The sequence below is a fragment of the Candoia aspera genome, chromosome 10, assembly GCF_035149785.1.
Source record: "Candoia aspera isolate rCanAsp1 chromosome 10, rCanAsp1.hap2, whole genome shotgun sequence".
NCBI classification, from domain to species: domain Eukaryota; kingdom Metazoa; phylum Chordata; class Lepidosauria; order Squamata; family Boidae; genus Candoia; species Candoia aspera.
This window is the reverse complement of record NC_086162.1, coordinates 25,126,846-25,140,799: the sequence shown is the minus strand read 5'-3', so window position 1 is coordinate 25,140,799 and position 13,954 is coordinate 25,126,846. Positions and strand designations below refer to the sequence as shown.

At 51.7% G+C, this 13,954-nt stretch overlaps 1 protein-coding gene across 1 annotated transcript; it reads left to right on the top strand.

The window, feature by feature from the left end:
* Positions 1–256: 256 nt before the first annotated feature.
* AP2S1 (adaptor related protein complex 2 subunit sigma 1) lies at positions 257–6,689 on the top strand. Its single transcript, XM_063312202.1, has 5 exons — positions 257–369; positions 3,190–3,339; positions 4,302–4,415; positions 5,372–5,431; positions 6,074–6,689. The coding sequence occupies exons 1-5, from the start codon at positions 367–369 to the stop codon at positions 6,173–6,175; spliced, it is 429 nt and encodes a 142-aa protein (XP_063168272.1). The 5' UTR covers positions 257–366; the 3' UTR covers positions 6,176–6,689.
* Positions 6,690–13,954: the final 7,265 nt, after the last annotated feature.

Here is a 13,954-nt window from a genome sequence, read left to right as displayed (position 1 = left end):
CGCGAACGCCACGGAGCTCGGTCTCCCCCTACTGGAGGCAACTGGCACAGTTTTCCCGGGAGGTTTTTTGTCCCTTTTTTTTTCAACCAAAGAAATTACAGCTCCCGGCATGCAGCGCAGCCGTCGCATGGCCTGTCCGGCCGGGGAAACAATCCTATACGCTCACTGCTTTGCGCAAAGCCCGACGGGAGTGCTTCATTCCCAGGAGCTCTTCCGGTCGCTGCCCTCCTTTAGACTACAACTCCCGACTGGCTAAGCGCTCGGCGCGCGCTTGTCGGATATCCGGTGGGAAGGGAGAATAGGGCCGGGGGGCTGAAGAGGCTTCCCTGGCGCTCTGCGTAGGAGGAGGGGGACTCGGGAGCCATCATGGTAAGGAGAGGAGGGGAGGGGGCTCTCTTTGAAGGAGGCGGTGGGGTCACTCCAGCCCCGGGCGGGGCAGCGGGGCTACCAGGCGGGGGGGGCAAATGGGCGGTCTTGTTTGGAGTCGTGATAAACCATAATAATGCCATTATTTTGATATGTGGGGTCGGGCAGTGGGTCTCAGCGTGGCCGTAAGCCCCCCCAGGGCCATGCCATAGTCCTAGGGGCCGCCCAGCCGTAACGGCCACAATCCTCCCCACTCCTTCCCTGTGCTGATTTCCAGCAGCCCAAATATTGAACGTTGTTCCCGTTTGCCACCATATCTGCCAGCTAACAGCGACTGTGGGGGGGGGGGTGTCCCCGCAATAAAAGAGGCTCAGAAGGGGGCCAGGAGCAAAAAAAAACAGCTTCTGGTCCTGTACAACAGCCTTGTAAGGTAGGCTAACAGTATTTTGGTAGGGACGTTGCTCTCCAGCTCCTATCATCCCCAGCCAGCGTGATGAAACAGAGGAGGGGCGTTGAGATCCAGCCCACCGGAAGAGCATTAGGGTGGGGAGGGGGAGATTGATGGGTGGCCCTGGGGCAACGGGAAGGCTTGAGGGAGCCTGTAGCATCTTCGGGGCTTGTGTGTTTCCCCCCCTGCAAATGGAAGATGGGAGGGCGGGAAGGATTGAGGTCCACTGATAGGGGAAGTCAGCAAGGAAGGGTCTCTCAAAATTGGGTGAGGCTGGTGGGGTTGGCCGTCCGGTGGGTGTACGGAGTGAAATTCTTAATGGGGTACATGGTGGATGTGTCCCCTCCAACTGCAAAGGGGGGTCTGCAGCCAGCGAGAGAGCAGTGGCAAAGGAAGTTTCGAGGGGCAGATGCCTTCCACAGCTCCTTTGTTCCCACACCCTCACAAAGGGCTTCTAGGAACTTTGATCCTGCCAATGTATGGCTGTGATTTTTAATCAGAAGTTATGCCTTGCAGATGCTGCTGGATTTTCTTCCTGTGTAAGGTTTTGAGGGGTTTTTAGGGAGCAGCTTACTCCTCCTTGAATGTTAAGTCATTAATAATTATAGCTTACTATTAACCATAGAACTACTCCTTTCAATACTTCATGCAGTTCATTATCCTCTGATACTATAGTTTACACACACACACGTGTGTATTTGTGTGTACACATCTCTGTAATTACAACCATCCTGAAAACGTTTGCAGTCCATGAACCACGCTATAGCAAGGACCTGTTGGTCTTTAAGGTGCTCCATAATACTCCCTCCATTGCCTAGATATGGTGGGTATTGAAGGCAGTTCTGAAGCACGACATACTGGAGAAAAATTGCTTTATTATATCACATAGGAGACTCCAGGGGCTCCCGTGATATAGTTCTGCTGCTGCACTAATATGGAAATCATGCACATTTTTCAAAATAAAAATATAATCCCATGCCAACAGACCTGTGTGTCAAATTCTTGGTTGAGCTGTGCTCAGCCCTGAACATTTATTGCTAAGTGCCTGTTCCTTAGAATCTGGGAGATAATCTGTTTGCACGGATCTCTCTCTCTCTCTGTTGAGTAAATTCTTGGCTGAAGCGAAATTCTGTAAGAGTGGGTCTAAATAATGTGAGGTAATTGTGTAGTTTTCCTCCTCCTGGTTTTTCTGTGGAAATGTTTCATTTCACTGTTAGCCCTTTTTCCGTCCATGTTACTTTATGACTAAGAAATGTACCCCACTGGTTAACAACATCAGTTATGGGGTAAAGGCTTGATTCACTGTTGTGGTTTTCTCTGTTCAAACAAACCCTTATATTTTTGCAGGGTGTTTGACTCTTTTTCTTAGAAACGTCTTTTGGTTTAAGAAATTACTACTTATCCAAGGGTGTTTTGCCTCAAAAGTAGTGTAGGGCAGCATTCCCTGCTCTATTTTCTTCCCCAACTCTTTTGGGCTATGGTTCCCATCATTTAGTATTAGCTTAAACAAATTTATACGGCCGCCCAGTTCACACATAGAGACTCTGGACTCATGGGTGTCCGCTGCTAACTACTATGATGAAAAAATACTGAGATGTGCCTTGTAATGCCGCCGGGCAAACCCCTGTCCCTTCTGTGGTTGAGTCTCATCAGATGTAAGTATTTGAATCTTGGGGTTTCTGTGTTTTGTCTCCCATGCACCCACACACACTCTCAGATGCCTGTGGTTATCTCCAGCCACTAAGTTCGGGGGCCATGCCAGCTCATTAATGTTATTATCGACACATTGTGGAAGTTCCCTTAAGTTTATGGCCAGCTTTTTTGCCAAACAGGCCATTGCTATTGTACTGTCTTGCAATGGGAAGATCACCCGGACATCTTTTCTGATTAACCAGGACCTCCTTCCACACAAAACTGCTTGTATTAGTCCTGGAATCAAGAGAAAACACTTCCTGGGCGGCGGCAGAACAGACAGCAAGCCGTTTGTCTTTGCTGTTTGTGCTGGGCTGGCTTTCTTGATCAGGGTGGGTCACTTCCCTATCTCATGAACACATCAGTTGGAAAGTGGAACTAAGCAAATATGGAGTCAGGCTAGAAAGATTTTCTCAGTCCTTTGGAGAACACCCCACTCTCCAGTGTACAATTCATGCAGCAAAGGATGTCAGAAGGAAGTAGGCCATAATTAGATCTGGTAAAATGAAGCCAAAAGAGGAAACTGTTTTGCAGCAGCCTCCTGATGTTCAATAGAGCAACCTGGCATCCCTAGGAGCCCTACATCAAAAATGGCCCCACTGCCTGTATCTGCGTGGCGGCAGTAGCTTAATGCTGTTCAGATTTCGGACATCCGCAGCCCATCTGTTGATCCTGTTTTACAGATTCGCTTTATCCTGATTCAGAACCGGGCTGGCAAAACCCGCCTGGCCAAGTGGTACATGCAGTTTGACGATGACGAGAAGCAAAAGCTCATTGAGGAGGTCCACGCGGTTGTCACCGTCCGAGACGCAAAGCACACTAACTTTGTGGAGGTAGGACCTTTGTGGGTTCGTGGGCTCGGGGCATCTGCATCTCCAGCCAGGTTACTTCTGCCACCTGTGACAAGTGAGACTTGGGAGGGAAGCATTGAAAGACTAACCAGAATGAAATGGCTTTGGACTTTCCAGTACTCCCACTGTAAAGGGCAAAGTTTCTTAACCTCGGCAACTTTAAGACGTGTGGACTTCAACTCCCAGAATTCCCCAGCCAGCAAGGCTGGCTGGGGAATTCTGGGAGTTGAAGTCCACACGTCTTAAAGTTGCTGAGGTTGAAAAACACTGGTATAGGGTGACTATGAAGTAGCCATGATCCTCCAGATGTTGCTTAGCTTCAGCACTCACCAGACTGAGGCAACCAAAGATGGCAATAGAGTTGAGTTTTGGGTTCCCCCCTTGCATGGCAGAGGGCACATCTACTCTTGAGGGATCAAGTCGCCAGCTGGAATTCTCTGTGGGATTTCCTGAGCCAAGTAAATTGGCAGCTTTGGGGGCTTCCAGCCTTTCGCTCCTGAGTGTCTCACCAGCTCCTTTCAGCCCCCAGCTTCTTGCTAAAACACACGTCCTCCAAATTCTTGAGAAGCCAGTTTGTTTTGGAAAGCCTCACCAGCCTCCCCTCTAGCCAGCAGGCAGAACGGCAGGCATGTCTTGAGGCTGGAAGCTCTTTGCGAAACCCAGATTTGCACGTGAGCTATTTGACCAAAGGGCTGATCTGCAGAAGGCACTTTTCGTTGCGCTGAGGGCCATAGGCTGGTGGTGGAACTGCCAGAAGAGCCCAACCTTTCCACACTTAGGTGGGAAGGAGGTGGTTGCTTAACGAGTGCTCCTTCCCCAACCAGCGTGGCAGATTTCCCTCTGGTGCAACTCCCCGTCCTTGTCCAGCGTCGTCCTGCTTGTAACTGACACTGGTGTGTGTGCACGCTCCCTCCCGTGATTGTGGTTTTGCCTCCTTTTCCCAGTTCCGCAACTTCAAGATCATCTACCGGCGCTACGCAGGGCTCTACTTCTGCATTTGCGTGGACGTGAATGACAACAATTTAGCTTACCTCGAAGCCATTCACAACTTTGTGGAGGTGAGCGTGGGCCTGCCCGGCTGCAGAGCGTGCCTGACCCTCTTAGGCCAGTCGACAGCTGTCTTTGGCAAGCTGTTTCGGAATCACGCCGTGCCAGATCCGGCTTGGGAGGAGAGCTGCCTAAACCGCCCCCTCTACAATGATTTGACCCGGGAGTAAAGAAAGACCCCTTGCCAGGCCACAGGTTATTTTGGAACACAAGAGGTTGGCTGGCACCTTAAAATTAAAGTGGATACAAGAGTAATATAGTGTAATAACAACACTGTGTTCCATGTGGCAGAGAGAGGTTTCCCATTCTCCTTGTGGTGTACTCTTCCGATACTGAGATTCTGCAGAAGTTTTTCCACTGCTTGTGACCCAAACCTGTTTCCCCTCCCCATCATCTCTTTGCCTTTGATCATCTTGGCTACAACATTGTCCAGGAGGTTAGTCAGTAAAAAAAATGATTAGGTGTGTACAGGTAGTCCTTGGCTTACGACCACAGTTGGGACCGGAATTTCCATTGTAGGCCGTTGTGGTTGTAAGTCGAGTCACCACGGGATCAGACCCGATTTTACGGCCGTTACGGTTTTTGCTGGGAAGTGGCAAAAAAAAAATGGCAAAATGCAATCACATGATCGCAGGATGCTGCGACTGGTCGTCAAGGTGAGCTGGTTGCCAAGCACCCAAGATGCCATCATGTGACTGCAGAGGGGTGCGACTTTTGCAACACTCAGGAGAGCTTTACAGGCCATAAAGCCCCCATTCCAAGGCTGTTGTAACTTTGGACCGTCATTAAACAAACAGTTGTAAGTCGAGGACTACCTGATACCTCTCGCAGGGACAGCGTGTGCTCTGCCTGCCAACGGCATACCCACCAGGGCGTTCTTGGCAAACGGTGTGACACCCCGTCTCCTCCCCACGTCTCGTTCAGGGCAGGTGAAGTCCCACCTTCGAAATCCCTTCTCTTTCCTCAGGTTTTGAACGAGTATTTCCACAACGTCTGTGAGCTCGACCTGGTCTTCAACTTCTACAAGGTGGGGGTTCATTGTCTATTCGTTCATTCCAGTTTGGACACCGCCCGACTCCCGCTGACCCTGAGGGGTTTGCCGATGGTACCGTGCAAGCCAGGAAGCCGGATGGGATCCAGGAGAGAGTCGGGAAAAGGGAATTAGGAGGAGGGTGAGGGGCCCCCCAACCAAGAGGGTGGGGCTGCTGGGCCTTTGCGGCGGGTCCTGGGTTGGATCCATCCAGAGGGCAAAGGTCTCCGTCCTTGCGGGGAGAGGGCTGTGCTGGACATTTGAACAATAAATAAATAAAATACTGTGTAGCGAGGAGTCCCGCTGAGAGACCTAAAAGGCCAGATTGAAAACTCTTCCTCGGGAACGCATCTCCGCATGGCCGCCGAGAGTCGGCCTCGACTCGATGGCCCGTAACCGGTCTTAAGCCATAGACGACGTCTATGCAGGGTGACCCGATTAGTAACCCTTAACTTCAAATACAAGTCGGCGAGCGCAGTTAAACGTAATACTCGGCCTGGCTCCGCTGGCCCCTTTTCGGCAGGGCGCTTGGGGACTGAAGGCCATCCTCAGCTGGGGGCCAGGTGGGCTCCCCCGCGCGAGAGCCGTTGCCCGCCCTGGCAGCCCCCACCTCAGCAGCGGCGTGTGCTCTCTGCGCAGGTCTACACGGTGGTGGACGAGATGTTCCTAGCCGGGGAGATCCGGGAGACCAGCCAGACGAAAGTGCTGAAGCAGCTGCTCATGCTGCAGTCCCTGGAATGAGGGGGGCTTTGGCCGTCGTCTCTTCGGATCCTGCTGCTTCCTGCCAGACCCACCTCTCTTCACCAGTGCCCCGAATCAGGGACTCGCTCGGCGGAAACGTTGCCCCCAACCCAGAGCTGAAGGCTGGCAGGGAGGAAGCATTTGGGGATGGGCGTTGGTCGGGATTTCTCCTCTGTTGCCCCCCTTGCTGCTTCAGGAGGCGGGGGGGAGAGAGCTTGCAGGTTGGGGCTGGCTTGTCTGGGGGGGGTTGAAGAGGAGAGAGCGCCTGTCTCCTCCTCCCCCCACTGCCATTCGATGTGCTGCTGCTCTCCACCCTCCACCTCACTGGTCTGCTGCCCCCTCCCCATCTAGCCACCCATGTAAATGTGTTGTGCTGCACCTGCAGAAGAGGGACCATAACTGTGTGTGTGTGCGCGCGAGTGTGTGTGTGGGCACCTGCACGGGCACCTGTGATAAGTGGATCTGAGTGGTTAAACTGCCAGTAAAGTGACGTCCTGAAATAAACCATCCATCAAACTCTGAAAACAGGAGCCGCTTCTCATTTTCATCCTGGCCTGTTTCTGAATGGCTTGAGGGCTGGAGGAACAATGCGGTGCCCGCCCCACGCTTGCCTGGGTTCACCTAACAAATCCAATTAATTATGCTCTGCTTCAGTGCATTGTATGTGCCAGACCCAGAGTTGCTAGACAAAAGGGAAGAATGAGTGGCCCTTTACCAAACTTTGTGAACACATTCCCAAAGGTTTGATCGTCTGTCACTCCATTCATTCATTTCCTCTTACTGGATCCTAAAAGGGGGAAAACAAACCAGCTTTGTTTTTCTTGCCCTCTCCATGTTGTATTCTAATGCAGTGGTTCTCAGCCCCAGCAACTTTAAGCTCTGTGGGCTCCAACTCCCAGAATCCTCCCACCAGCATGCTTAACGATGTGTGGGCATCAACTCCCAGAATTCCCCAGCCAGCCGCAGGGAATTCTGGGGGTTGAAGTTCACACAGTCTAAAGTTGCTGAGGTTGAGAAACACTGTTCTAATGAAACTTTCGAGAGCTCCAGAGAATAAAAGTACCTCCTTTAGTGTCAGCAGGTCAGGGCAGATACTTGAAATACGGTTTTCTGTTTTTCAACATGTGCGCATGCTTGTGTCGTGGCATGAAGCCTAGCTAAAAAATTTCATCCCTTTTCAGTTTCCTGTTGGAGACATGAAGCCCATGCTACTTTGTGCGTGCATGTCTGGATTAAAGTTTCTTTGGCAGCAAAGCAAACAAGATTTTGGCCCACTGGTAATTTTCCTGGGGCAACATATACATTCTTTAAAATCAAAAGTGTATTTCCCTAACACCTTGTGAATATGCCAGAGGCCTACCATATTACACAGGCCCAGCTGGGTGGCTAGCTTAGAGGTCAGTGTGTTGTGCGAACACCGAAAATTAGATTGCACAAACCCGGATTGGGTGAGTGGGTCATGCAAATACAGGTAAAGCTATTTTAGTTGTTCCAGGCCACCCGCTGGTCTTTTTCCAGGATTCACCTCTCCCCCTGATAACAGATGCCTCTGTGCGCAACAGACAAGGAATCTGGGATCATCTGCCCTAGGCTAAGAAGGGGTGTTGCATCTTTGCATGCCAGCTTGAGCAATTGCAGGGCTGTTCAAGGTTGAAATGACCCTGGCCTGCATATCTGCTGAAAAAAGACATTTGAACAGGAGGGTCACAAGGCTGTAAACTGCCTCTGGGCGGGCAAATGCCTCCTCAATTGCCTCCGTTTGCTTTTCATGTTACCTCTGCAGCAGTAAAGAGCAGTCAAGCTTAAAATGTCTCTGGCTCTCAGCCAGCTCCGTCCTTGCACCCAGTGACCAGCTGCAAAGTTTGGCCAGGTTGAGGATTGGCGGCTACCAGGGGGCGCTTTTTGGTCCCAGCCCTCTCTGCCTACAGTATCTAGGTCAGTGTTTGTCAACCTCAGCAACTTTAAGAGGGGTGGACTTCAACTCCCAGATTTCCCCAGCCAGCCATGCTGGCTAGGGAATTCTGGGAGTTGAAGCCCACCCCTCTTAAAGTTGCTGAGGTTGACAAACACTGACTAGGTGAAGCTGGGATCTCCTGCATGAAAACTGCTGTGGGCATTTCTGCCTGGTTCACACATCACACCAGATTACCATGATTTGAACAAGCCATAATTGTCTGGCTTCATGTCTGGGGCCAAGCCAAGCTGCATTTTCTCTTGCTTTGGTGCTCTACAGCTGCTTTAACAAGCCATGATTTAGTGTGGGATTAGGCCAGCAACTGTTGCTGGATGCTAGCTCCCATGTGCCTTTCTGCCAACCTGCCTCCTACAGATGCTGAGAGTTGGGCATGGATATTTGCTGTGTGCATGGCCTCCCTTTCCTTCAGGTGTGGACACAGCCCTCTTTTCTTCAGATTCTCTCTGGTTGAGGGTGACCTTAACCATGACATTGTGCTGAACAGGAAGCAGTGACAGCTAGAAAAAATTTAAAGCATCCTTCCCCCTCCTGGTGTGATGGAATGTGCGGGTGACCTTGGAAGATGGGGGAAGAGATGCTGCCTAGGGAAGATTGGATAAAAGGGGAAGGAGCCCGCCACAGAGCAACAGCTGGGGAAAGAAGCTGAGGAAGGGCCCGCCCAACTACTCAGGCAGTAAATAGGGAGGGTGGGAGATCTGACTTTCCAGACTTGCAAGATTTTTAACTTCGTTGTACGCCACCCAGAGTCACTTGTGGTGAGATGGGCAGCTATATAAATTGGCTTAATAAATAAATAAAGATGGATGCCAGTCCTCTCAGGCCTATCCTCTGCTGCGGGCTCCTTCCCCTTTTATCCGATCAATCCCTAGGCGGCATCTCTTCCCCCCCGCCCCGTCTTCCAAGCTCACCCACACATTCCGTCACACCTGGGGCCCTCCCAGTGTTTCATGACTCCGGGCCAATATTGGCCAGGATCTCAAGAGGCAGCAGGCCAAAATGCCCTACAGAGTGACGGATTAGGGAAATGATCTTGGATCACGGGGAAGCCCCCTGCAAAACACCTTTCTAGGAAGAGGAAGTCCAGGCCTGCTTGGACCGATCAGGGGAAAAGGACATTTTAAAGAGCCAGTCCTGTGGGTTGTGCATCTCTTATACAGCCCTGCCTGGGATCTGGTGTGTTTTTCGAAGCCCCTCTTTTTTAAAAGCTCCCCGCAGAGCGAGGAAAAATCCCCCAAAGGGTGCCCTCTAACAAGGGGGCATTTGCGAGCAACAGGCTGCACAGTCTCCCTTGATCCTGGTCGATTGGAAAGGTCCGCTACTGGGTGGCAGTGTTAGTTGACCAGCCGGTTCTGCTGGTAAAATGAGATGCAGCGGCCTTTTCTTGGCGAAGTAACTGGGCTGTGACGTTGGACAACAGGCAGGATTTCCGGTGCAGCAGGCAAGAAATGGGACACCCCCTCCTGTCTCCCCATGGCCTAGAAATTTAACAGCCCTTTGGAGTCACGCAGGGGCTCCCATCCTGCTAAACCATGGCTTGTCAACCCCAGCTGGCTGGGGCTGCAGGTTTGCTTGGCCCCAGCCACAGGTTTACACAACTTGCTAAGCTTAACCCAAACCACCAGCCACCCTGGGCTCTTGATTGCAGCTGGGCTACGATGGGGCAATCAGCTGTTTTTTATACCCAGGCAGCATCGCAGGCACCATCTCGATGTTTTCGCCCACACCCTGCAGGCACCCCAGTTGCCTCAAAACTCTTCAGTGCCGAAGGGATGTGCCTGTAAAGCAGCAGAGAGGAAGAGACCGAGTCTGTGTATTGGGGGCTACGACAAAGTCCAGTTTCACACAACAACACCCTACACTGGGCTAAGTTAAGACAGGCTGCTTGGTGTTTCATAAACCATCACCGGAACCCAGTTGCTTTGTGTAGGCACTGCAGGGACCAAGGCTGTGCCTCATCAACTTCGCTTTAGTATTATTCTGTGAAGATAGCCAGAATGAGAGAAATAGAGAGGATGTTATTTTTATTATCCTTTAAGGCAGTGTTTCTCAACCTTGGCGACTTTAAGCTGGGTGGACTTCAACTCCCAGAATTCCCCAGCCAGCTTCTGGGAATTGAAGTCCACCCAGCTTACAAGGTTGAGAAACCCTGCTTTAAGGATTATACTGTATGCGTAGTCCCAGGAAGCATCTAGACCACCGCCTCCCAGCTCTGACAGCACAATTCTATGCTCTCCCAGGAGTGCTGGACTACAGTTCCCCTCACCTTTGACCATCCTGGCTAACACTGGCTGGGGATAATTGGAACAGGAGTCCACGCATCTAGGGGGCTCCCAACAGAGTGAAGCTGAAACTTCCCATGCCAACAGATTCCCAGGGACAAATACACCGGCTTATTACCCTCAGAATCCTGTAAGACCCCCATCTTTCGTTTCTCTCCCACCCAGAGAGCAGAAGTTCCCCACATCTGGACAGTTAAATAGGAAGACACCAAGAAGGCATCGAGGAGCGTGAGAGCCGTCAGTCCCCAAACTGGGAATGGCTCATCTGAGGGCTGCCTGGGCCCTGAATCCGTGCTTTCCAGGCCTGAAGGTGGCTCGGGCTGCCGCCTCGGGGGTTGCTGATGCAACGGAGCGAGCTCTTCAATCGCCCTGTGCAAGCGGATCTCCCGCTTCCTGGATTGGCTGATGCAACGGTGGAAAAGAATAACAGCAGCCCCAGGTGGCTGCAGTAGCAGTAGTAAAAGAGGAAGAGGAAGGCTGAATCTGCTGTGTAATCTCGAAAAAAGGAGCGAGGCGTTTGTTGGGCTCCCCTTCCCATCAGCCACAACCAGCATGGCTGCATGGGCGGAATCAAATGCGCGGTTCTTTCCCCCCTGCCAGGGGGAATTGGCAGCTGCTCTGCGGCTGGCGGCTGAAATGCGGCCCCTCCGGCCTCCTCTGCTAACTAGGGCCCTGGGAGGCTTCACCCGTCGCGCCCCAGAGAGAAAATATTGGCTGGAGACCCCTTTATTGGCCGGGGAGAGAACAGCTCCCACTGGGCTCCTGTTCCCCGTTTTTCCCTTTCCTTTTCACTGTGCCAGGCGGTGAGCCTTTCCAGCATTTAGAAAAAAAAACATGAAACACATTATAAGTTTAGTAGGGTCATCCTCATCAAGCAGGGTTTCTCAGCGCTGCCTGGGGAATTCTGGGAGTTGAAGTCCACACGTCTTACGGTGGCCCAGGTTGAGAAACCCTGTCATAAATTATTGCAAATCATACTTGGTTCCTTAGAAAAGAGTACAGGTAGTCCTCGCTTAATGACCACAACAGCCTGGAATTTCGGTTGCTAAGCAAAGTGGTCATTAAGTGAATCCAACCTGATTTTATAATCTTTTTTGCAGCGGTCATTAAGTGAATCACCATGGCCATTAAGCAAATCACATGGTCATTAAGCAAATCACTCGGTTCCCCATTGATTTTGCTTGCCAGAAGCCAGCCAAGAAGGTAAAAAATGGCAGTCTCGTGACCATGGGATGCTGCAACGGTCTTAAGTGTAAGCACCGGTTATAAGTGGGTTTTTTTCAGCACCATCATAAGTCTGAACTGTCACTAAATGAATAGTCACTAAGCGAGGACTACCTGAAAGGCTCAGCCTTGTAGAGTAGCCTCAGTTAAAACAGAAACATCTACAACAGCTTGCCGGCTGACCGGCTGGGCGTCGCATCAGATGTTTGGAGACCTGAGAAAGGATGCAAGACACTATTTGAGACTGGGAAAGGGGGCGATTGGGTCAAACAGCTCAAGAATCCCTGGACAGGTGACTCCCTACAAGACATTTGCTCCGGGTGTAGCGGTTTGATGAAGACTGGGAAGGCCCAAATTCGAAATCCCCATCTACCTGTGAGCCCCACCCCCCAGATTAATTCTTCCCTGCCTCTCTTTCAGCCCAGCCTACGCCGCAAGGTTGTTGTGAGGGCAGAATGGGGGATCGCGGCCCCTCCCTGGAGGAAAGACAGGATAAGAACTGTAGTAGGTCACTGCATGGCTTATTCGTACCGGGTTGACACAGTTGTAACCCCCAGCGATTAATTCTGGCACAGACCGGTGGAGCGCAACGTGATAACCGCAGAGCAAGATGTCCGGAGCACCCGGAGGCTGGTACACCAGCTGACCTGCCGGCCGGGCACTCTGCAGACCTCACCCGGAGCCAGTCGCTTGCTGGGACGGTCAACACATCCCTGGCGGAAAGCGAGGTCACCAAGAGGCCAAGCTCAGGTAGCGACTGGAAAATTGCACATCAGGGAACCTGCGGGCGAAGGAGCCCGTGTGGTGGTGAAGCAGAGTGACTCAGCAAAGCCTGATCTCTGCCAGGAGTTGACCTTCAGAGATCCTAAAGGATCCTCCATGGTGAGCATGGAAACATTTAACTGAAAAGTCTTTTTTTTTTTTTAATCACTGTTTGCTTTTACCATTTTTTTTTAATGTCAGCACTATTACTGCCTCGATTTTTAGGGGGTTTTTGTGCCTCTTGGTCCTACAGTTCTAAAATGCCAAGAGGGTGTCTGTGGTTGGATGACACAGAAATTAAATTGAAAGAGGAAGAGGAAGAAGTAAAGGCTCACAAGGATCATAGCCGCCTTATTTTAGGAACTGGTTCATGCCTTATAAAACAGCCTTGTTCACTTAACTCCGAGTTGCAGAATGAACCACAGTGACTCGGATAACAGCATGCCATGCCAGAGCCAAGCAAACCACCTTACGGCTAGTGCGCACACGAAGTTCGTCTACAGAAAGTAGCAGGATTAAACACGTAGACGTCACCCTCCAACCAAATCTGGAAATTTGCTCCTCTCCTCTTGGTCAGTCTTGCCATCAGTGCCCCCAGTGGACCACCCTCACCCACTCATGGCTACCAAGGGAACCCGTGTGAGGTCCCTGCGTGGCCCCATTTTCATTGCAAGGGACACACCCCGGAAAGGTACCCGGCCCCTCATGGCATTGTCCCGGAGCGCTGCATTTCCCTTGGCCGTTTTCAACACCCGCAGGCCTGCAGAGCGAGGCGCAGAGTCTCCCTCCCGAGCTTGTTATTGGCGAGAATGGGAGGGGGGGTAAAACACACGTTTGGCGACGCTTCGGGCCTCCCACCACCTGGTGCCCAAAGTGCAGCCCCAGAACGATCAGCCAGCAGGACCGACCTTGCAGGGCCCCTCGGAAGGGGCTGTGCACGGGGCAGTAAGTGGCGACTCTTCTGGAAAGCCCACGTCCTCTCATCCGCGAGAGTGTGGATCAGCAGCAGCTGAACATTTACTGCTGGGGTACCACGGCCCCACTCTGCACATGCTCAGAGGCTTCACTTCAACAGCTGCAGCACTCACCCTCGATTCCATAGGCAGCTGCAGGAGAATTTTTCATATCCTGGATATCATACTATTATCATCAATATTACTATTATTATTTGTTGCCGGTTGTTGATTTTTATCTTGGTGGTTGTTTTTGTTGTTGTGAGCAGCCCAGAGTCACATCGTTTGAGTGGGGCAGCGGTATAAATCCTTTAAAGACACACACAAATACAGGTCCGAGCCCCTCCCTGCCTAATCTCTCCCTGGGGGCGGCCACGTCCTTCCCACCCTTGCAAGTTGCCGCCGGAGCAGCCCTTGCATGCGTTGTGCAGAAGCGTCTTGTACGGACAGGCGGAAATGGGGAGAACGAGCCTCGATTCGCCAGCGATCAAAGGGCCTGGTCGACCTGTGGTTTCCTCCTCCTCTGTTTGTTTTCCCCAACAACAAAGGAGCAGAAGAAAAGGGGCAAGGCCAGGAGGGCATTGGC